The sequence below is a fragment of the Excalfactoria chinensis genome, chromosome 1 (genome assembly GCF_039878825.1).
Source record: "Excalfactoria chinensis isolate bCotChi1 chromosome 1, bCotChi1.hap2, whole genome shotgun sequence".
Lineage (NCBI taxonomy): Eukaryota > Metazoa > Chordata > Aves > Galliformes > Phasianidae > Excalfactoria > Excalfactoria chinensis.
Window position 1 is genome coordinate 123,271,073 of NC_092825.1, and position 22,801 is coordinate 123,293,873.

General features: G+C 42.6%; 1 protein-coding gene across 3 annotated transcripts in view; it reads left to right on the plus strand.

Annotated features, from left to right (window-relative positions):
* The first annotated feature begins 4,572 nt into the window (after nucleotides 1–4,572).
* Nucleotides 4,573–22,801, plus strand: part of CYFIP1 (cytoplasmic FMR1 interacting protein 1) — a 57,882-nt gene continuing 39,653 nt past the window's right edge. The window contains exons 1-12 of one of the 3 annotated variants that reach the window (XM_072334279.1): nucleotides 4,573–4,765; nucleotides 15,095–15,218; nucleotides 15,385–15,474; nucleotides 16,223–16,300; nucleotides 16,969–17,070; nucleotides 18,450–18,631; nucleotides 19,285–19,381; nucleotides 19,524–19,652; nucleotides 20,280–20,384; nucleotides 20,577–20,668; nucleotides 21,759–21,876; nucleotides 22,503–22,625. In XM_072334279.1, the coding sequence (XP_072190380.1) occupies nucleotides 15,102–15,218; nucleotides 15,385–15,474; nucleotides 16,223–16,300; nucleotides 16,969–17,070; nucleotides 18,450–18,631; nucleotides 19,285–19,381; nucleotides 19,524–19,652; nucleotides 20,280–20,384; nucleotides 20,577–20,668; nucleotides 21,759–21,876; nucleotides 22,503–22,625 (1,233 nt within the window). In that variant the 5' untranslated portion in view covers nucleotides 4,573–4,765; nucleotides 15,095–15,101. The remainder of the gene's footprint in view (nucleotides 4,766–15,094; nucleotides 15,219–15,384; nucleotides 15,475–16,222; nucleotides 16,301–16,968; nucleotides 17,071–18,449; nucleotides 18,632–19,284; nucleotides 19,382–19,523; nucleotides 19,653–20,279; nucleotides 20,385–20,576; nucleotides 20,669–21,758; nucleotides 21,877–22,502; nucleotides 22,626–22,801) is intronic. The other 2 variants (XM_072334271.1, XM_072334263.1) reach the window with 2 other exon arrangements.

Consider the following 22,801-nt stretch of genomic DNA (forward strand, 5'->3'; position numbering starts at 1 on the left):
CAGTGCCTAAGGTCTGCCTATTCACAAAAGAGGTTTTTTGGTGAAGCTTTGGGTATTTCAGCTATTTGCTCAAAAACCAAAACCATCTAGCATTTTCTGATCTCTTTGGAGAGCAGTGCTGTTAGTTGGATTTCACCCCATGCCCATTTGTTCTGGATGTTTTTGGTTGTTCGCAAATTCCAATTTCCATCAGTTATCTCAGATTGGAATCTTAAGTTTAGGATCCTTCTCTTCAACAAGGAGATGCAGCACTTCTATATGCATTACTTACACTTTTGGGATTCTGAGCATGGAGGAGCGAATGATTCTATAAAGCAGCACTGATCTGGGTGAAACAGCAAGCATGGATTTAGCTACTTAAAAGTAAGGATCTGGCTAAATGGTATTAGAAAAGATTATAATGTTCAAGGTAAGATGTTACATCCGATGTCTCAGAATCCGTGGGAAATACAGAAATACTGCATGACTGGATACTGTCACTGTTAAATCTACGCTTTATTTCCACATCACTTTTTTCCTCTCTAACTTCTCGGTGCACTCTGGCAGAAGTTACAGTGTAGAGGCCCTTATCTGTCAGCCTCAGTACTTCCCTTCCTTTTCTTTCCTGTGATCTTCTATGGTATCTAGGCCCCATTTTAGAACAGATTTCAGAAATTCTCTAATGCTTTCTTTGTTGTTTAGTTTAATAACCTCCTAATTAACTAGGTCCTTGAGGACCTTTGCTAGTGTCAAGCTACTGATAGCAAAACCAGTTAGCAAGCAGTTGCTGATTGCATGGTTTCCTTGGTAGCATGGATTAAAGATACCATCTCTAAATTGCATGCTCATAAAAAAGCATAAAAAAAAACAATCCATCCCCCAGCTGCATTTTAATCATATTAACTCTACAGATTTACATGTTGCCAGCTTTCCTCCTATACTCTTTTGCTCACTTACAGAAAAACATTCCCACATCTCTGCAATTTGTAGCTATTGGATCATGCTGTGGCTTGTTGCTGCACTGCTTTTATTGCTGGGAAAGCCATATTGGGTTGTTGGTTGTGGCATTTAGATAGCTAGTAAAATGGCCAGCATTAGATGGGCCTTGGATGAGACCAAGTGAGGGATTATATTTGAGCTGTTGTTTGCATGGTAGAAATGGGATTTGGACACAGCAAACACTCCCCAGATATTCTGCCTATCTCCTGAGAGCTGAAGCAACAGCCTTGTTTTATGCATGGGAGTATGGAATAGTTCCATAGTCTTGCTCTGCTTTAAGCCATTTGTCATGTCTGATGCAAAATTGTGTACTGACTTGTTATGTCAGACATCTTTTTTTCCCCCAGTCTTTTAGAGTGTGGACAGCTGGCTGACTTTTTGCTGCAGGTGTGGGTTTATTTATCACTTCTCTTTCTTTGTAGTTTTGCATGGTGTCCTGTTCTGGCTGTCCTTGTGGCCATTGCTCACAATGGCTTCATAAATGCCTTTCTGTGTTGGATCATGACAGATCACTGTATGGGAGATTGGTAATCACAGCCTGAACCTCTGATTAATCAGCTGAGGCAAGTATGGGGTCAGCTGTGGGAGCACAGGTGAGAGTGATGTAGCTGTGCTCCCGGGAGGGGTGGAGCTCAACTCCATTCCCTCTGAGACCTCATTTGAGGGCTGACTCCCACTGAAGCAGTATCTCTTGGAGATCGCTCACCAGTGAGGACTGCCCCAGCTTCTTCAGCCAAGGCACCACCATTGGTGAGTTTTCCTTTACTTATATTTACTTATACCGTCTGTACATTTGCCACCATCTGTATATTTATAACCAATACAGATCACAGAACGTTCCTGTGTTGTGTTATCTCCTTAGCGAGGATAAAAAGAAGCAGGTAAAAATTAAATTGATAGGTAGGCATGCTGTTAAGCTCAATCACTAAAATACCAGGGTGGAAAGGTGTAAAACTGGAGCACATGAGCATCTTAGACATACATAGGTAGGACCTCAAGACCTCTGTCTAACCTCTTCTTTTACACAGAATGACATGGAATGGAATCCTCCGGGCTTCTGCAGATGATTTTCATTCACAGACTTTGGATAAATATGGTACAACCCTGAGAAAGGAATTCAAAATAGAACAAAACCAGCTGGAATTCAGGAAATAGTCTTGTGGGTATCTATGGCTAGCATGGCTAGCATAGAGCTTTGACGAAAGACTTAGTCTGATCTGCAGGGAGTTAAGCTTGTACTGTCTTAACTATCTGGTGTTTATCTGATGCAGATGTAAAGGGCAGAAATTGTCAGGAACATAAAACAGTGGTGTTACAGATCTCAGTAAAGATTATGGTGACAGGTTAAATACTGAGTTTAAGTAAATGCCACACAAGAAAGGACTGTTTGAAATTCTGATTCTAGTCATTGACATCATAGAAGCCACAGCTACCTTCTAGTGGGTAGGACATCAGGTAATGATCAGCTATATGTAGATATACATATATTTAGCCAGGCCCAGAAGGCCTGTATTGGCTTGTGCAAGAATAAGAGGGATGATACGGTAAAACAAGAAGCTGGTGATACAGTGAAACAAGAAGTGGTCACGAAGACTCACTGAAACCCTTAATCAAGTACAGTCATTGCAGTACTTAAATTGCACAAAAATGGAAAGCAAGGAGTCATGGGGGCATTCCAGAATGTAATACTGATAAGCATGCTTCACGTTACATGAGAATGTAGACATCCAATCCAGATGGTGAAATGGGATCATCCTCTAATTCCAGTATAGAAAAAGGTGGAAAAGATCTTGACAGACAAAGGAGCTGCATGTGATCAATTATCAGTATTTTTAATTTATGGGTTGGTATACATTGGAGCATGGGGATGCCATTAAAGAGCAGATAGCTCCACTAGTGGGGAAATCTCTCAATCACTCAATCACTTCAGAAGGAGCATGGGAAGACCCTCAGACGTCAGCCAGTCCTTAGGATAAGTTGGAGCAGCCGCTCTTGGCACTAGGAGACTTTTGGCAAAGGTGGGAGCTGTGCCCCCAGGAAGTCTAAGCAGCATCACCCAGCTGGAGGCAAAATGCTGTTGATCAGATCTCTGTGGGAGCTTTTAGCTCTGGAGTAAGTTCCCTGTCTAGTGCTTGCAGACACAGCATGTTTCAAGTCTCCCTTGTTTCACTTGTGGCTTGGGAACAGGTTTCGATGCTGATGTGCTGAGTGCTGCACGAAGATTGGGATGTTGTCAACTTTGTGTTCACTTGGGACAAGGAAATGAAACCAATCCTTCATAATGTAGGTGAGTTGTGTTTTGTTTTTTTAATTTAAAGACCTCACTGCACTAGGGATTGTTTATGACAAAGCATACGAGAGCTTGCATTGAGTAGTATCAGCTAGAAATGGAAGCATCTGGCTCTGGTTGTCTTCTGCAGTATTCATTGAGCTGAGTAAAGAAGCTAAGGATCATGGGCTGCGATGGGTGAGATTCATTCCACTGATACAAACATGTTGCACAGAGAGGTGATGGATCATAGAGATCATAGGTCAGGCTGGATGGGGCTCTGAGCAGCCTGATGTAGCTGTAGGTGTCCCAGCTTATTGCAGGGAGGGAGTTGGACTAGGTGTCCTGTAAGGCTCCCTTCCAATGCAAACAGTTCTATAACATATACACTCAACATATACTATGGAAATATTCTATCAGAGAAGAACAAGTAGCCACATCCAACAACAGACTGTTGGAAATCTTGCTGATGTGGAACGGGTGGAATAATTCCATAAGCCAGTAGTTGAAGTACTGAGAATGATGGGCTTTGCAACTTATTCCCACTTTCCAAAGGCAATTATTACAAGGAAGCTATTTAAAGGAAGCTCTTAGTACAATGGAAACTCACTTGAGGGGGGAAAAAATAAGACAGCAAGTGAAGGAATAATAAATAAAACAAAGCCAAAACACAAACCTCAAACATCAGCTGTTGAAAGTATGACAGAAAGTCGCTTGCTCCAGCAATACCGCCTAGTTTGCCGACGACTGAAAAGCTGACTTTCAACAGTGAAAAATATTGGGAACAACTTAGTCCAATGACAAGCATCCAGACTCTGGGGAGATACCAAGATGCTCTGGACCTTTCCAGGTTGCGAACTGGCAGCAGCCCCTTACACACGGTGTGTTTGTTTACCTGGCCTACGCTAACTCAGCGATTCTACCAGTCTTTAAGAAGCAGCAGCAGCAGCGCTTCGGCTACGAAAAAAAAGCCATACATGAGCACCACCTAGAGGAAATGTTTTCAGACGGCTTTCTGTTGCGTCCCCTTTGATTCCTCAAGGTTAGATCCTCGACCCTTCCTGCTGGGCTCACCGTCCTGCCGAAGAGCTGAAGGAAAGAAACCGCGTTAGTTTTCCACACAGACGAATGTGGCCGGGGTGCCCCAGTACCGCTGTCCCCTCACACATTCGGAGTACAGCTCGGACGGGAGCGCGGCCTTTTGTATGCCGACGAAACAAGCTGCCGTTGTTTGAGCAAGACGCCGGCAGGCCGGGCGGGAGGAGGGGCCGGCCCGGGAGGGAAGGAAGGGAAGGGGCGGCAGGCTTGGGACGGGCGGCGGGAGGAGGGGCTGGGTCGCAGGAAGGGTGTTTCCCTGCGCGGCTCCCAGTCCGGTGACTCACACAGGAAACTCCCCGCCGGGCGCGGCCCAGGAGCGAGCCGCCGGCCCAGCGCCGCTCTCAGCCCAGCCGAGCTCAGCTCCGGACGGGTCCCCGTCGCCGGGCAGCGCCGTTCTCGGGAGCCGGCGGTGCGGAGAGGGTGAGCAGCCGCCGCGGCAGCGCTTCTCGGGAAGTGGAGCGGCCTGGTCCGGCCGGGCCCAGAGCGACGGCGCTTGGGGTGCGGCCTCGCCCCCTGCCCGGTCCGGAGCGCTGCGCCCGGGGCGCGTCCCGCCGCTCCTCACGGTTCCGCCCCTGGGTTTCGTGTGCCGTCTGATGGGTTGGGGCTGCTGGGGCGGGGGCCGTAAGTTCACGATGCCTCGGTGGGAGCCGAATTCCCGCATCGTTCGGCGGGGGGTCTGGGCAGAGTTTGGGCATGTGCGTCGTTATGTATAGCAGGGAGCCCTGTGGCTGCACGGCGTGCGTTGGAGGGGAGGAGAGCTGTGTGAGGGGGTTTCTCCTTAGTTAGAGGGTCACGGAGCGTTACGGTAGCTGTGTGGGGTACAGAGCCTGGGCTCTAATTGCAGCTCCGGTCCTTGTTGCGTTCTGCTTGCTTGTGACAATTTGTATTCTGAAAACTTCCCCTTGAGTTATTGTATTTTCTTCGAGTGCAGGTTCTGGTAATAATAGGAGGTAACTTTCCGTTTTCTGGATTGTGCTTAAGAATTGCGTTTGTACAAAGAGTTTTTTATTTTCAGATTGGGTTTGTGAGCTGCGTGCATGAAACTGATGCCAGTCCTCATATCAGTGCTCTTCTGCTTCTCGTCCTTATCTCACTTTTCCCTGCATCCTTTTGAAAACCCTGGCTTTTTCAGCTCCTCCTGGCCTAATGCTGAAGGCTTTCTAAGCATTCCCAAACAAGAGGTCTGTGAGGTCTGGCTGGCATAGGCAGCAGTGTTTCTGAAGCTGCCAGGACAAGGAAAGAGGTGGGGGTGCTCAATAGCTGTCTGCTGAATGGACACTGCATTTGGGCAGGTCCCGCTGAGGGTCACAAGGAGGAGAATGGAGCAGTGTTTGAGTTCTGCTCAACAGGGTTACCCTAAAGCTTCTGGATGAGATACGTGCTCAATGTAGGGGGGCTGGACTACGTGACCTTTAAAAGTCCCTTCCAACGATGAACACACGGTATCTAAAGTATTCAGTAATAAAATTATTGGGTTTTAAGTTTGCTTTAGGTAGAAATCTGCCCCAGGATTTGAACCTACAAACTCTCTCAACTCGCATAGACCTTAAAGTGCAATTATGTAATTAACAGATATCAGTTCCAGCTGCGTGATTTATGTTAAAAGCTTGCCTGATGTGCTCCTTGGTTTTGGTTAGTGCTTTGTTTATTCTCTCTGAAAGAGAGCTGTCTTGGAAGGTGATTGGATCCTGAGAGTGGTTGTCATAGTCTTCCCATAACCTGTTTCTCAGGATCATCAGACCGTTTATTTCTTGTTTTGCTTCTCAGAGATTTGAGATAACCTCAGTCTGAGGTTTGTTGAAGGCATGGAAGCTTCAGAGGAGTTGCATGAGAGCTACGAAGTTACATAAAGTGGAACAAAAAGCCCTCATAAAGCTCCTCCGGCTCAGTTTTATTCATCTGCTGGCCCTTAAGTTACTAGGATCACTTGCACTGTTATGCAAAAGAAAACAAATTTTAGCGTAATTACTGTATCTATTTTACATGTGAGTCAAGACAGTTTCATTTTACAGTCATTACTCTGCATTCTTGGGGCAAATTCTTCTTGTGGTTCCTTTGCCGTACCAATAAGTAAAAGTAAACTTCGGTGCTGGGCAGCGTGTTATGTCACAGCAGAAGTCAGACACATGATTGACTTGACATCTGCCATTGTAGTGATGTAACAAATGTAAGATTCATTGGTGTGCCTTGCATTCCTTCTCATAGAGTAACAAAGGTGAATGTGGTGGTCTTTGGACCAGGCAGCTGTTCTGTGGTTCCAAGTGGATCTGTGCCATTACTTCATAGTCAGAGCCGCTACTGGGAGTTAGATTTTTTTCCAGTTCAGTGGTGTCTCCCTCAGTATCCTCTCACAGGATGGCTTTCTGTAGGTCTGTGATAGAACGAGCAAACAGGTTGGTAAGCTCAAGAATTATTCATTTGGAGCACAGAATACCTTCCTTCCCTTCCTCCACCTACAGGTATGTTAATGCTTTAGAGAAAGGGTGGACTTACACTTCTTAGATGACTTGTCTCTCACAAATAATTACTAGAATTGAGTCTCTTTAATGCTCTTATGAATGAATGCAATATAAAGCACTGCTGTTTTTAGGAAAGAGTAGCCAGCGTTCAAAACCAGCACGTTGTGTTAGCACATGCATTTCAAGAGGTGACGTGCTGGGTAGGATTCCAGCTGTAGAATGGGACTTGGAGCTCCCAGAAGTGCTGACCTTATTGCACTGCAGCTGTGCGAGAGATCGGTCTCCAAGATCTTGATAAAAATATAGTGTTGCTACACAATACCTAAACACATTTCAGTTCTGATGAGGGCATGGGTACTTTATTGGCTATATAATCTATCTATAATGCTACAGATCTGAGCTTGACTTCTGTTCTTCTCTCAGTACAGCCCTGGTTATTTCAAGCGGGTCCACTGACATCTGCTAAATCAATAGGAGAGTGTGCTGAATTTTACATTCTGAACGTGAAGTTCAAGTTAACTGTTAGGACACACTGCTCAAGATTGACACGTAGATGCTTTTCAGGTGATGCCAGAAGTAAAGCTTTAGATGAAGAATTTTTGCTGAGACTGCGTATTTTTGTTTTCTGTATGAAAATGAAAGAATAAAACTCATCAGGTGATGAGCCTATTTAAAGGGAAAGGAAAACTGAAGACACGTGTAAAGACTATTAGCTTTCCATCAGGAAAATGGCTTAGAAAGAATGCAGTCCCTGGAGAGAACAATGTTTTCTGCTTTATCTTTTCCCGGCTCCGGTGAAATGAAGGTACGGTTTGAGAACTTGGCTATTGTTTGTATTTGCATATAAGGAGTCCAGGAGGCCCTTTTAGTCCCTGTGGCTCCCTTACCTATAACATGGCAGACAGGTTCTCTGCCTACCAGCCACTGCTGTTTCCAATGCACGCACTGAGGTGTACCTTTTTTAACCATTCCCAAAGCAATGCCATGCTGTGCTGCCTCTGTGCGCATCCATGTGGCACAGCAGGAACTGGTTTGCAGAGCTTCTGAAGCAGCAGAAGAATCTGAAATGGAGGCATGGAGAAAATGTGCTGAGGACAGCTGCAGCAGATGGAGCAGCGGGACAGCACAGCAAGACAAGGAGAAAAGATTAAACAACAGGGGAGAGGTGAATTGTGTGAAGGGTAAAGAACAGAATCATAGAATTTTCTGAGGTAGATGGCACCTGGGAGGACCATAAAGTCCAGTTCCTGGTTCCACACAGCACCACCCAAAATCCAAACCTTATGTCTAAGAGCAGTGTCCAAATGCTCCTTAAACTCCATCAGCTTGGGGCTGTGGACCGCTGCCCTGAGAAAGAGAAGGGGAGTTAGTCAAGTGTTGTGTGCACTCAGGAGCCTGGCTCTGAGTGAACCATTTCCCTGATCTGACCCTTCTGGGATCTGCTGTGTTGCTGGGTGGGATAATTGAGCACTGGAATTTTTAGTTTTCCCTTTTGTGTTTACTGAGCCTTGTTTATTCCAAATGCAAGCTGCTTGTTGAAAGCTGAGCTGTATGTCAGGTCTGTTGCATAAAGGGTTGTCAGCTGCCGCCCGCTTCCTTTGGTCTCTTACTTTAATAAGGTGGGTCAATATATGATGAGAAAAGCATTTTTATTTGCTCCTTCAGTTTATGCTAATCTGTTGCTTAGGAACACAGCATAGCTCCACTCCTGCAAAAAAAAAACACCCAACAACCACACTGCATTAATCCCCTTCACAAAAAGGCAGATTCTGTCAACCCAGCACTGAAAAAGAGCATTCACACAGAGCAGATCTGGCATATTGCTTATCTCTGAAGCAGTTTACTTATCAATTTAATAAAATTGTTTCTGTGTACTCAGAATATGCAGCTGATCAGCTGCTGCATTTGAGGTTTAATTCATGGAATTGTAGAACACGCTGAGTTGGAGAGGGCTTATAAGGATCGTAAGTCCAGCTCCTGGCTCCACTCAGGGCTCCTCAAAAATCAGACCATAAATTATCATAAAACAGAAGTAAAATTTTGGGATGTATCCTGAAGGAGGAAAGCACGGTGGTCATTGCTGTACTGCTCTTGGAAGGGAAAATCCATTCTTTTTGTTAACTCCAACATTCAGGGGCCTTTTGTGATCAGTCTCATGATGTTTCACACAGAGGGTGGTGATGCACTGGAACAGGTTGCCCAAGGAGGTTGTGGATGCCCCATCCCTGGAGGCATTCAAGGCCAGGCTGGATGTGGCTCTGGGCAGCCTGGTCTGGTGGTTGGTAAACCTGCACATAGCAGGGGATTGAAACTGGATGATCACTGTGGTCCTTTTCAACCCAGGCCATGCTGTGATTCTACGATTATCATGGGTAGGAACATTGCAAGGAGTATTGAAACAATTTATCTTCATGCCAGTAAATAGAAAAATGGCACAAGGGAGCAGAAGAAATGATGAAATGTTGCATTGCTACAGAGAGAAACTAAACAACTTCTGCCTGTTCCTGTGGGAATGTTGTCATTGTTTCCTATGGAGTTCACGGAGGCTCGTCCCACATGCTGCAGTTTAACTGACCATTCAGTTGTCTTTTTAAGTTTATCCCTACTGGCCTGCTGAATGCTTTTGCTCCTCTTCTTTGGAGAACGTAGAATCACAGAATCACCAATGTTGTAAATAGCCTCCAAGATCGGCTGGTCCAACCACTTATCACCACTATTTCCCACTAAACCCTGTACCTCAATACAACATCTACACAGTTCTTGAGCACTTTCAGGGTCAGTGACTCCCCCACCTCTCTGGGCAGCCCGTTCCAGTACCTGACTGAGCTCTTGGGGAAGTATTTCCGAATGTCCAACCTGAATCTCCTCTGGTGCAACTTGAGGCCATTCCATGTAGTCCTATCACTGGTTACATGGGAGAAGAGGCTGACCCCCAGCTCACCACAGCCTCCCTTCAGGCAGCTGTAGAGAGCAATAAGGTCTCCCCTGAGCCTCCTTCAGACTAAGCAATCCCAGTTCCCTCAGCTGGTTTTTGTAGACTTGTGCTCCAGACCCCTCACAGCTTTGTTGCCCTTCTCTGGACACGCTCCAGGGCCTTAATGCCTTTCTTCCAGTGAGGGGTCCCAAACTACAGCCCCATTGGGGTTGAGCACAGGGTCATGGTTACTTCCTGCTCCTGCTGGCATCACTGTTTCTGATGCAAGCCAGGGATGTACTTATTTATCCCTTCCTTAAATGCCATACTTATAGAGAATGTAGAATTTCCCCCATTTTCATCATTGTATCCTGCCCTAAAACATGAGGTAAGCTTTCATTTGCTTATTTTTCATTTACTTATTTAAGCTTATTTAAAAACAAGGCAAAAACCCTCACGTAGATGCATGTTTAAATTCCTGACTTGCAATGCATTTGTAATTTTCAGTACCCGCTCTAGGCTTCATTTAAGATTCTTCATTTAATTTGAAATTCAAAGATGCTTTTGCAAACTTGGGAGGGAAGAGAGCCAGTGTGAGAGGAAGTGCTGTTTAAAGAGCAGACAGACTTCCTTTTTGTCTTATTTTGAGCCTGGGAACATGCACAAGCACTTGGAAATGCAGTGCATCTATTTAAACACAAAGTGAGAAATGCTTCCAGTGGTCTGCAAAAAGACAGGGAGAATCTCTTCCCAGCACCTGCGCTCAGTCAAATTAAACAGTGTTTTCATCTATGAAGTCAGAACATATTCTAGAGCTTCTGTAATCCAACAGGTTTTTTTGATGTATTGTTTAAACCCAACCTTAGGGATTTTAGAATTCTAGTAAAAAATACTTCTTTCACAAATTTCAATGCTTGAGATCTTCTTGGGTTATGTATCATCATCATAGTATCATAGTATCTTGCGAGTAAGTAGAACATGACCTTACCAAAACCAATCCCCTGAACATCCCCAGGCCCCTTTGCTTTCCTCAGCAGTATTCTCACACTGCCCCTGGCACGTAGCTTGGGTTCGTGCTGGTTTTAAGAGCTTACATAGTTGAGGGTGAAGCTGTACATCGCCTGCATCCCTTTACTGCCTGGGCTGCCTTCAGAGCTGCTGGTGCAGCTTCTCCTGTAGAGCTGCAGGGACTCCTACCGTAGTTATAGCAGCCATAAGGTATGCTTTTCCAAATGATTTCATTGGTGTCACTTCTTTTCTGAAATGCATTTATGTATTGTGTAACTTTCAGGCCTTTAGATGTGTAATTCTGTGTTTTTAGTGGATTTGCACTCATTTAAACTTCAGGTATGCTTGGGAATGGTGGTTTAATGAAAATACTTCGGGAATTTCTTTTTTGAACGGATATTTAAGATACCGATGTCAAAAAAATGGTGATATAGATGAATCCATGTGGTCTGACCTGCACAGCAAGTAAAATAATGACAAATATGACATGATCTTAAAGTAAAGGTCCAGAGGCCTTATTGTGTCTACGACAGTTCCTTGTTGCAGTCCTTCCTGACAGGAAAGCCTGAGCTTGGTTGCTGTGTCTGCTTCTCTTACCCCAGTGATCAGGACAGGTTCTCATTCTGTGGCATTGCCTGTTTGCTTGTCAGATCTCTCTTGCGCTGTGCTATCAGCTAAACCTTTTCTTTGTTTTTTAAGGAGGTTTTCCTTCTAGAGCATGCTACGAGCATAAGGCTGGAGTAGATGCAGTCAAGTGCATCACCTGCTCTGTCCTGTGTACAGCAGTGACAAAAGATTTGCACTAAGGAGCTGCTGGCATAAACCACCTGGAGGCTGTCACCGTGTCCAGGCCATTATCTGCTGCTATTCCCCATCTTCCAAGCAAGAGGGTTATTGCTCTGATGGTTCTGTGCAGATAAATACATAAAGATTTCTGGATTTTCAGAACTTTGAGTGAATGATGGAAAAGAAAGTCAGTAGAGATTAGCAAGACCTGCTACAACATTGAACTTCTTACACTGAGAATCAGAGGTTTTTTCAGGTTCAGCTGGATAGATGTTTGAGGCCATTAGAGGTTGTTTCTGTGGAAGTCTTGGTTCTGGAAGAAGAAGTGAAAGAGGAATTGCCTGGTGATTCCTGTACTTACAAGGCGGTCTCAAGAAGCATATATTTACCTAAATTCACTTACATCTGCAGGATTTTGTGTGCTGTTTCTTGAACATGCTTAAGAACTATCTCCTGACATCTAGCATCGTTTTCCTGTTTTGGTAATTATAGACTGTGCATGAGTTGTCTGCTAATTTCTTCTTTGATAAATAATTTAACCTGCGTAACTCTGTCACTAGAAGATATCTTAAAAACTCAGAAGTGTTTCTATTCTTTTCTTATGCTTGAAATTAATCTTTAGCAAAGATGTTATTCTGTAAAGATGGAGATGTGGAAATGGTTTATCTGTTAGGATTGATCTTCAGTTTCTCTAAATACCAGAGCAATGCTAAGCGAAGTGTTGTGTGCCATTCTATTGCATAGCTGTTAACAAGGATACAGAATTATACCATTTAAAATAGATTGGCAGATCTTTTGTTTGAATATGTTTCAATACTAAGCCGGCTCTGAAGTTAGATCAAGATGTAAATCATGCTACAGGAACTTCAGGGTCTGGTGCCTTTCTTTTGCTTTTCACCTGGACGAAATGTCATGGAGATGGCACTGTAAGCTTCTCTGTACTTCAGACTGTTCTAAGCAGGTCAGGCCCACCTGGTGCTTGTATCCTTCACAAATGAAGAGAAAGAAGAATATCTTAATTCAAGCTAGATGGTGGTGGTGCCCTATAAAAAAGCAGAAAAACCCCACCCCATGATTGATACCTCTGACCCTTGGATGCAGTGGGAATTTGCATGGTAAGTCTGCTGCTTGTCTGTGCAGGAGACAGGGATTCCTTGTCTGCTAGCTTTGCCGTCTGGGAAGAGTCTGGGAATCAGCACAGACACTGCTTTCTCCTGCTTACAAAGATGGGTGTGCTCATCAGACACTAAAATTTAGCTAACCAGCATGCAGATGTGTGTGATTCTCCCGGAGGGAGGATGTAAGATAACAAATGGCTTTTAATTAAGTTGTGTATGTCCAGGAAAGCATGTTCCTGGAATGCATTTTGACTTCAGTGCCATAATGATGGGCTGTGATGCAAAGGCAGCAGAAAAAGAAAAAAAAAAAGGAAGAAAAAAGGATTGTTTTGAAGTAATTCTCATGTGTCTTCTGCTTGAGCAAATCAGTCCTGGAAAATCCTGGGTGGATGTTCAGCTGAAAATACAGCATCACAGGAGTGTAGTAAGAAAGTAAACCTTGCTGCTTGAGTAAACTTACCATGTAGCTGTAATTATCAGTGTAACTACAACGTTTTAATCTCTTCTCATTTAGGTGAACTCATAATCAGACTATGGCTCGTGATTTTTTTACAGGAGGTCTTTGAAGTTTCTTACGTTCTCTGCCTGAAGGGAGTCTGTTGAAATACTAGTGCTGCGGCCCAGTGGTTTCGCCTAGAAGAACTCATCCTGATCAGTCTTAAGGAGGCAAAACTGTTCAGTTTTGTGTCTTGGGAATTTCAGTTTCCTTCAATGATTTTTCATGATACTTAAGGGGGGGAAATATAAAAGGAACCTTGAATAAAATCTTTCCCACTGAGGTCGCAGGGACGGAGAACCAGCAGAGCTCCAGCTGCCCTTCCTCTGCTGCCCTCAACATATGCAAATGTGTCAGAGCTGGGCAGAAAGGAGTTTCTTCTTTCGTGTCTTGCTAGATAATAGGATAGGAAAAGTGGAGGACAGGCATGCCAAAATGGTAGCTTGGCCAGCTGAACACCAGCTGTATGGATGGCAATTACCAAGGGAGTCTGTCAGCAACCTTAGCACAAGAGGGCTTTTGTAACAGCGTGCGCCCATTTGCTTACGTTCTCCCAGTTCACAGAATGCTGTTCTATCTTTGTGAAATCATGCCGAAGGGCTTGGAAAAAATGTGCCCTCCTGTGTTTCTTCTCACAGTCTGAGGGGCAGCAGGAAGTCTTCCTTTTGTAGCCCTGCGCATCCATCCTGCTGAGGGGAGTTTCTCACATTGGTGCTGTTAAATGGACAGCAGTGTAAGTGAGAGAGAATTTGGGTTACTTTTCTAGTATGTGTATCCTTGGCTCTTCTTCCACACTGGGAAACAGGGCTGTGTTTGAGGAGGGGTAGGAGGATCACAGTATGGCTGAGGTTGGCAGAGCCCTCAGGGCCCACTTGCTCCAGCCCCAGCTCCAGCAGGGCCACCAAGAGCAGGGTGCCTAGGGCTGCATCCAGGCAGCTGCTGGGAATCCCCAAAGAGGAGACCCCACAGCCTCTGTGCAGCCTGTGCTGTTGCTCCGTCACCTGCACAGCACAGGAACGCTCCTGGCTTTCAGAGGGAGTTTTCAGCATATAATAGGCTTCAACTTCCTTGTGGGACTTGTGCCCAGATATGGAATTCTTTTGGCATTTGTTTATTTATTGAAGGGAAGATGCCATGACTTTTGCCTGCCCGTCATTTAAGAATAACCGTATTGGCTGTGAAGGAGCTGTGCTGACTGTGGGCAGTGCTGTCAGCAAGCGCTCCTGTCAGTCCTGTCCTTCATCATTTTTCAACCGGGATTGCAAGTTGTACAACATATGCACTGCTTATTTATTTATTTTAATGAAAACCAACCTGCTCAGGCTCGAAGCAGTGCTGGAGCCATCCATGGTTTCAAGAAGCAAGAGGCCTGCAGACCTGTCTGACACCAGTTGTTAGAAATTGTTGGTGAGCTCTCCTCATGTGTGGTTTGTTGGTTTTGCAGCACCAGCTCAGTGTGCTGGTTGCTCTCTGAGGGCAGGTGGTTTACCAGTTGTGTTTCCTTCCCTTTGCTTTGGTTTTTGCTTTTACTCTTTGTCGTCTTTGGTGGTTTCTTCATTTGTTTATTTTTAACTTCAGATTGATGCTGTCCTTATGGTTACATCTGAGGGCAGTCCTTTTTTCCTGTGAATTTGATGTCCTCTGGTTTTGGTGTGGCAGGGAAGAAGAGAAGCGTTTCTGAAGTCATAAAGTAAGGAGGAGGTTGTTAGTCCTAACATTCATTTTAAACTTGCATACTGAAACCGGATGGTTTTTGGTTTGACTGTGTCCCCTTCCATTATGGTGTCTAGGAAATGTCCTCATCAAAGGGAAACTACCTGTTTCCCACAGTACTAATGGTTCCCTGCTCTTTGTGGTATTCATTTCTTTTCTGTTTAAATAGTAAGATGTATATATAGAAAAAAACAACTACAGGTACATGTATGTATACATATACACATATATATGTATGTATTTTTTTAACCACAGGTGCAAAATGACTGCTCAAGTAACACTGGAGGATGCCTTATCCAATGTGGATCTCTTGGAAGAGTTACCATTGCCAGATCAGCAACCGTGTATTGAACCCCCACCATCATCTCTGCTTTACCAGGTCTGCTGTCATTTTAGACAAACAAATACTGCAGTTCTTTTGCAAGAATATATGCTCTTAAAAAGCAAGCAAACAAAATAACAATAACAGAAGTGTTCACATTTATGATACGTAAAAATTATTTGCCTTCCCAATAATTTGATTTGATACTTTGCTTTCTTTACAGCCAAACTTCAACACTAACTTTGAGGACAGAAATGCATTTGTCACTGGCATTGCAAGATACATCGAGCAAGCTACAGTCCACTCTAGCATGGTAAGAAGGTGTTCAGGTAGATACGTCTCTGCTACCTGGAATAAAAGGGGAATAATGTGTCATTTTGCATTTCATTGTAAGAATTGTGGTCACAGAAAAGAAGTTGCCTGTGACGTTTCCAAGAGGCAGTAACACACAAAAGAGTGTGGCACTTCTTTTCTTGCACATAATTGCTGGTAGTTTTAAAATTGTCCTTTTTCTTGATCAACCAGTATTGTTCAAAAGCTTATGGCTTTCACTGTGTGGTTTTTTTTCAGTATCTAGAGAGGGGTTAGTTTTGTTGACAGCTTTCTGCTGTAACATGAATGAAAAATTACCTTTTGTCCTCCCAAATTTCCTATGCTTCTCTGTCAGTCTAGTGACAGCGGGGGTTTATTTTTGGCTTCCTCACTGTAGAGTGTATACATTCGTTGTTTATCGACATGCTTTTGTGTAAGGTCTTTTGTGGTATTTAACAGTTACACAATAGAGGATGAGACTTGTTACTCATAACTCTCTCCCTGCTGGTGATATTGCTGTTTTGGGATACAAAGGAACTTGCAGGTTTTAAACACTGTTCCATTCTGAACTTTCAGTTGTTTTGTGCATGTTTAAAAACCATGCAGTAAGATGTATCATTCAGCTTGCAATACGCATTTGCACATACACTTTCTGATAAGAAAAGGTTTTCTTTGGAACAATGGCAGAGAAGTGAATTTAACTCCTTTGTTTTACACTGCCATATTGTTACCGAGTTTCTCTCTTGCAGAATGAAATGTTAGAAGAGGGCCAGGAATATGCTGTCATGCTGTATACATGGAGGAGCTGCTCAAGAGCCATTCCCCAGGTAAAGCGTCAAAAATAAACCATCATGTAGCATGTGCACTTCTGTCTTGGTTACAGGTTTAGTAATGAGTTCTGAAATTAAATTTGCTTTGATCCCTGAGTCAGCAAGCTGTGCATGCCACAGAACAGTGTCTTAACACTTGGGAACTAGTTGGGCTTCTTTTTTTTTTGCTTCCCCAAATATTTAAATTCAGAGCAGGTTTAACAGGTGACGCAGCATGTGATAATTAGCATTTGGGTTAAACATCCGAGGTTTTCAGATGGTTGTTTTCTCCTTGTCAGAGCTGTGCAGTGTTTTCTTGATCTGCGTGCAGAATTAAAAGCCTGTGAATGCATGTCTGCGAATGGTGATATGGGGATGGGATGGGAAGAACGTTAAGATGCATCAGGAAAATGAAAATAGTGAATTGGCAACAGCTTGCAAATATTTTTATGCACAAAGTACAGAGATAACAGGGGAAAAAAATAAATCTCAATTTCTGTTTTTAAACTCAGTGAATCTTAGAAGGATGGCGTAGATTTACTAATGCCAGCTATCAATGCCTTAAATTTGTATAGTTAAGATGAGAATATGTTTTCCAGTTTGTCATTTGGGATCTGAGTTTCTGAGGGAAGCTTTTTTTTACCCGGAAAAGCTGTAACTGTGATGGTCTTTCTAATTGTCTTCAGGTTAAGTGCAACGAGCAGCCTAACAGAGTAGAAATTTATGAGAAAACCGTGGAAGTGCTGGAGCCAGAAGTCACAAAACTGATGAATTTTATGTATTTCCAGGTAAAAGGAATAGAAATTAAACATTTGTTAGCAAGATTATATGCTTATTCTGCATGCTTAATATTATATGATCAGATACTCAACCTAATCGTTATACTTTGGGTGGAAAAAAAAGATCTCTTAGAAGGGCAGCATTTCTAATACCTGTCTTAACAACTTCAGGAGTTCCACAGAATCAGAGCATTGCAGGGGTTGGAAGGGACCTCTAGAGATCATTGAATCCTACTTCCTGCTAAAGCAGTTCCCTACAGCAGGTCTCAGAGGGAAGCATCCAGGTGGTTCTCAAGTACCTCCAGAGAAGGAGACTCCACAACCTCTCTGGGCCACCACTCTCACAGTAGATAAATTCTTCCTTGTGTTTGTATGGAATTTCCTGTGTTCAACCTTCTGCCCATTGCCTCTTGTTCTCCTGCTGCACACTGCCACCAAAAAAAGAGATTCCTCCATTAACACTTTGAGGATAAAATAGAAGGTAATTTTACATGGTCCCTGACACCATGGAAGGAAAGGAAAAAGAAATACAACACAAGAGACCATTTGGTGGGTGGCTGAGGATTCTGCAAGCTTTGACATCTTAGCACCCAGTGCAACTCTGCTGCAGAAGTTCATACTTGTGGCAAGCTAACCCCAGTTTTTTTGACCTGCCAGCCACCCAAACTAAATACGGACTGGAAAACAGCCATTTGTCTTGCTCTCTCCTCCTGTGCAAGCAGCTTGCCACTTTATTCAATGGATGGGGGATTCTTCCTGGCATTTTTCTGAGGAAGTCAGAGCAACCAGAGCTTGCAAACCATGGAGCACACAGAAGAATGAATGCAATGTAGTATTTTCTGTCATCTTCCTAAACTGATGGGTCTTACTGACTACAAAAATATACTTTAATTCAAGATTATTGTGCTAAACTCAGAACAGGTTCCTCTTTACACTTGATGTTTCTATTTGTACTTGCAATCTCAGATGGCCCTGGTGCACACATGGAAATAAGCCCTCAAATAACCATGTGCAAGGATGGCTGTGCTGACATTAATCACTATTCTGGTATAAAATCACTTGTTTCAAAGGGATTTTAAATTTTTCTGACTTCGGTTTGCAAATAATATTCCCAGTTGTTCCAGGCAGGGTCTGCCTGTCGTAAGGAAATCCTTTATGACAATTGTAGTACACAGAGGTGAAGCTGGAAAGACCGTGCTCATGTGTTGTTGGCCTCACAGGCCTTAAATGTTTTTGTGCTTTGGTGGTGTTTTACATTAGCTCTTGTAGGTACATCAAAGTGGACTGTTGTTTAGAGGGGAGGATAGACAGGTGTTAGACCTCTAGTTGTGTGATGAATCTTGGAAACATTGTGGCTTTTATTCTCTGACTCCTTTTTGTTTCGTTAGAGAAATGCAATTGAACGGTTTTGTGGGGAGGTGAGACGCTTGTGCCATGCAGAGAGGAGAAAAGACTTTGTCTCTGAAGCGTATCTGATCACACTGGGCAAATTTATCAACATGTTTGCAGTACTAGATGAGCTGAAGAATATGAAGTGCAGCGTGAAGAACGACCATTCAGCCTACAAGAGGTAAGCTGTTAAGGACAGATCAGGATTTATGCTGTGGGGAGACAGAGCTCCCACAAGATGGCAGCAGTAGCAGCTTTTTCTGCAATTACTGCAGCTAAACCATTGACTAAATTGACTTTCTTTATGCTGCTCTTCCATCAACAAAAGATTGTTCTGTCTTTTAAGGCAAAACTGGCAAGTACTTCTAACTTGGCGTTCACTAAATGTGTTGGATATGCACTGCTCAATACTGCTTTTCTTTTCAAGTTTCAGAGAAAGCTGACTTTTTGTTCTACTCCAGTTTTTGGCATCCGGTTTTGATGCTTATAACTTAAAGTTGCTCTTAGAGTGTTTTTGCTTTTCTCTTAGTCAATAAAAGGGTAGGTTTGGCTAACATGTTTTTGTGAAGCTTTGGCAAGAAAGCACTGGCCTTATGTGTCAAATTCTCTTTCTGCTTGATTCAGGAGATAGGAGATATGTTAAGGTCAACAACCTTGTACATGCAACAAATGGTGTTGCCATTGTACTTACTGATTGTACTGACAGTTACAGGTTCCACTGACTACTTGATAGATGCAGAGATGAGTGTGTTTCTGTTGAGAGGGGATGAGTTTGCTTACAAGCAGTGCCATTGAAGGGAAATATAATTGTTTTCTTTTCTTCTATTTGCAAAGAGCTGCTCAGTTCCTACGGAAAATGGCAGATCCTCAGTCCATTCAAGAGTCCCAGAATCTATCCATGTTCCTTGCTAATCACAACAAGATAACACAGGTAAGCTTTAATTGCCTTTTTCCAAAATACTGAATGCTGTATAAAACCTTTAAAAGAAAACCCTTTCAGTTTGGTAGTAGCTGCCGATCCCGTGGGACTGTAACTTCTTGACTAATGTCCTTTCTTCTTTTTTTGTTTTCAGTCATTACAGCAGCAGTTGGAGGTGATTGTTGGCTATGAAGAACTGCTTGCAGATATTGTGAATTTGTGTGTGGACTACTATGAAAACAAAATGTATCTAACCCCCAGCGAGAAACATATGCTTTTGAAAGTAAGTTTCTTTTCAGTCCAAACTTAAAGAAAGGCTGAAGCAGAATAAAGATGTTTGCATTCCTCTTGGATTTTTGTTTCCTTTTGCCGGAACCACATGAACCAAGTAACTCAAATACTGCCCTTTCTTTTTCATTCTTCAGTGTCTTTGTCTTTCTTTTTTTTCTTCTTCTTTTGTTTTAACACTAAATTTGTTAAGGAAACTTCTAATCCATTTTTGTTCTTCATAAATTGAAGTTAGCCTAACTGAACTGCAGCCTTGTTAGGAAACTAATTCTATGGACTGGTGTTTCTATTAAGTATAATAACAACAGAAGGGAACTAGGGTACCTTAGTTCTAAATAGGTGGCAAATAAAAAGGCTTTGAAGGTGATGCTGTGTATCAAAGCTTTGAGGAAACAAGTAACTTAAAAATTAGGGTAAGTAATCAGAAAAATTTAGCTGGTATAAGTACATTTAATAAAAGAGTGCCAGGCAATGTGAAGTTGGTTGATAAGTGAAAGAAGAAGAAGAAGAAAGAAGAAGTATGGAGTAAATACTGAGTGTTTGTCTCATGACAAATATTTTCAGCACGTTTTTACCCCTGAGGTCCTTTTGCAGAGAGCTTTGTTTCTTTTTCTTTTGCCAGGTTATGGGCTTTGGATTGTACCTGATGGATGGAAGTGTCAGTAACATCTACAAGCTGGATGCAAAAAAAAGGATAAATTTAGCCAAGATTGACAAATTCTTTAAGGTTGGTTAAGATAAGCATTTCCTAATACGTAATGCAGAAGGCAATTCCCCCTGCATTTTAAATGGACACCCAGATTAATATAATCAAATAAAACAAAGATCATTTTGGACTATCACTGGATGAATAGCATTTTCCTTTCACTAAGATGCATATTTCATCATTTATCTAATCTGATCTATTCCCTTTGTACAGCAGCTGCAGGTTGTCCCGCTCTTTGGTGATATGCAGATTGAACTTGCAAGATACATCAAGACAAGCGCCCATTATGAGGAAAACAAGTCAAGGTAGGTAGGACAAGGATACAGAGAGGGGAGTATATGGGCCAGGGAAGTTCAGACCCATAAGGTATAATTTCATAATCACCTGATAATAATCTATGGTAATTACCTTAAATAGAATTTTCACCTTGGTCCGTTTTTTGGTGTGGGTATTTCAGTATTAATGTACTTTGCATAGTAGATACAATGGAAAGGACAGGTTATTTAAAAATCTTTCTGTGCTGCTGAGCTATTTCTTGCATCGGTTGCATTGCTTTTCACCTGGGTTGGAGGATGTAAAATTTATCTTACACTAATGTAATTTTTATCTTTTCCTTTAAATATGAAACTTTCTTTAAAAGAAATGAAGGATTATACTAAGCAAGGTGAGCAGTAGTGCATGTGTATTTTGTACATGGAGCAGAAACTTAGCTTGTGTCCCTCTTCTTTTGTTTTGGTAGGGGTACAGTGCAGCAAAATGGCTAGAAAACGCAGCTGTTTTATATAAATTATTCCATGGTTTATGGTTATTGCTTCATTTTAGTAAATGTTCCTGTGCACCTCTGAGACCTTCCCTCTATGCAGTTATGTGAATTTAGAATGTAGTGCTTTGCATTTTAATTCCTGCAGAAAAAAAATACGTAACTTGCATGTAATTGCTAAGAGAAAATCAATAGTAGCGAGCCTACTGAGCTACTAAAATTCTGAGGCTGTTTAACACAACATTTGGTAGCATGTATTTTGTGTCTCTCTTGATAACATGTTAATAGTATTTAATAATATTTTTCTATTTGGAGCATACTGTAAGCTCTCCTTTGTTAAATGTGAATGAAGAAAAACAAGCTGAAAGTGGCTAAACATCTTATGGCCTATACTTGTCCCTCTGCCCTGGCTTTCAGTCCTTTTTGGTCCTGTCCCTAAGTGTGTGCTTTTGAAGAGAGATGGCAGTTTGTATTTCACAGCAGCAGCAAAGAGGAAAGGAAAGGCCTCACATGGATGAGAAGGAAGATTTAAGGAAAAAAAAGAAGTCACACATTTTTGTTCTTTCTTTTTTAGTATCAGCTGTAGTCTTTATTGCATCAACTGATTGAAGATTTTTTTCTGTCTTCTGCAACAGATGGACGTGCACGTCTTCCAGCAGCAGTCCCCAGTACAATATATGTGAGCAGATGATCCAAATCAGAGATGACCATATGCGTTTCATATCAGAACTGGCTCGCTACAGCAACAGTGAGGTGTGGGGGATTAGAGCTATTTGCGCAGATTTTACATCACTGGCTAGCAGTTGTTGTAGAACAGCTAAAAAGTAGGCAGATCTCAGGCTGGGTAAAAGATAGAGCTCCAAGACCTGACTCAATAAAAGCTGGCTGCAAGGCTAGTACCCATCCCATGTATGATATTAATGCTATTTAAATTTTGAATCTTAAACACTGATATATCATGCAAACTACAGACATCTTCTGTTTATTGACATATTCCAGACATATTCAGCATGTCTCTTTGGGAATAGGTTGTCTAACCTTTACTCCAAATGTGTGCTCATAATGCTTTGAGTGAGGCTATAATTTAAGAGATGAATTGAAAACTAAAATCAAGTGCGCATGCATATATGATACATAATCAGTGTCTTGAGTTTGTCTGCAATGATATTTTGGTGATAGAGTCTTGGTGGTTTCTATCTCTTGACCAAAGTGTGTGAAATATAATAATTCTTTAGAAGAAAGAACTGATATTGATCTGTGCTACTCAAGTCTTGTTACGTGATGCTGTTTAATGCTTAAGAAAACATTGAGAAATGTGACCGTAAAAGCTGTACACAAGGTGTACAATTTTCTTTGTTGTTTGTTTACAAACATTGTAGGTGGTGACTGGTTCTGGCCGGCAGGAAGCTCAAAAAACAGATGCAGAGTATCGGAAGCTCTTTGATCTTTCTCTCCAAGGCTTGCAGCTTCTGTCCCAGTGGAGTGCACATGTTATGGAAGTGGTATGTTTTCTGAGGAAGGAAAACAGATGAAAATGAGGTTGGACAGGCTTTGCTTTAACAGAACAAAAAAAATACACGTTACATAATGTTCCCTTAATTCTCTTTTACTGCACTCCTTTTCTCCTGCTTCAGAGTGTTCCCGGAGGAAAGTGGCACCTCAGCTCTCAGAGTCTAGG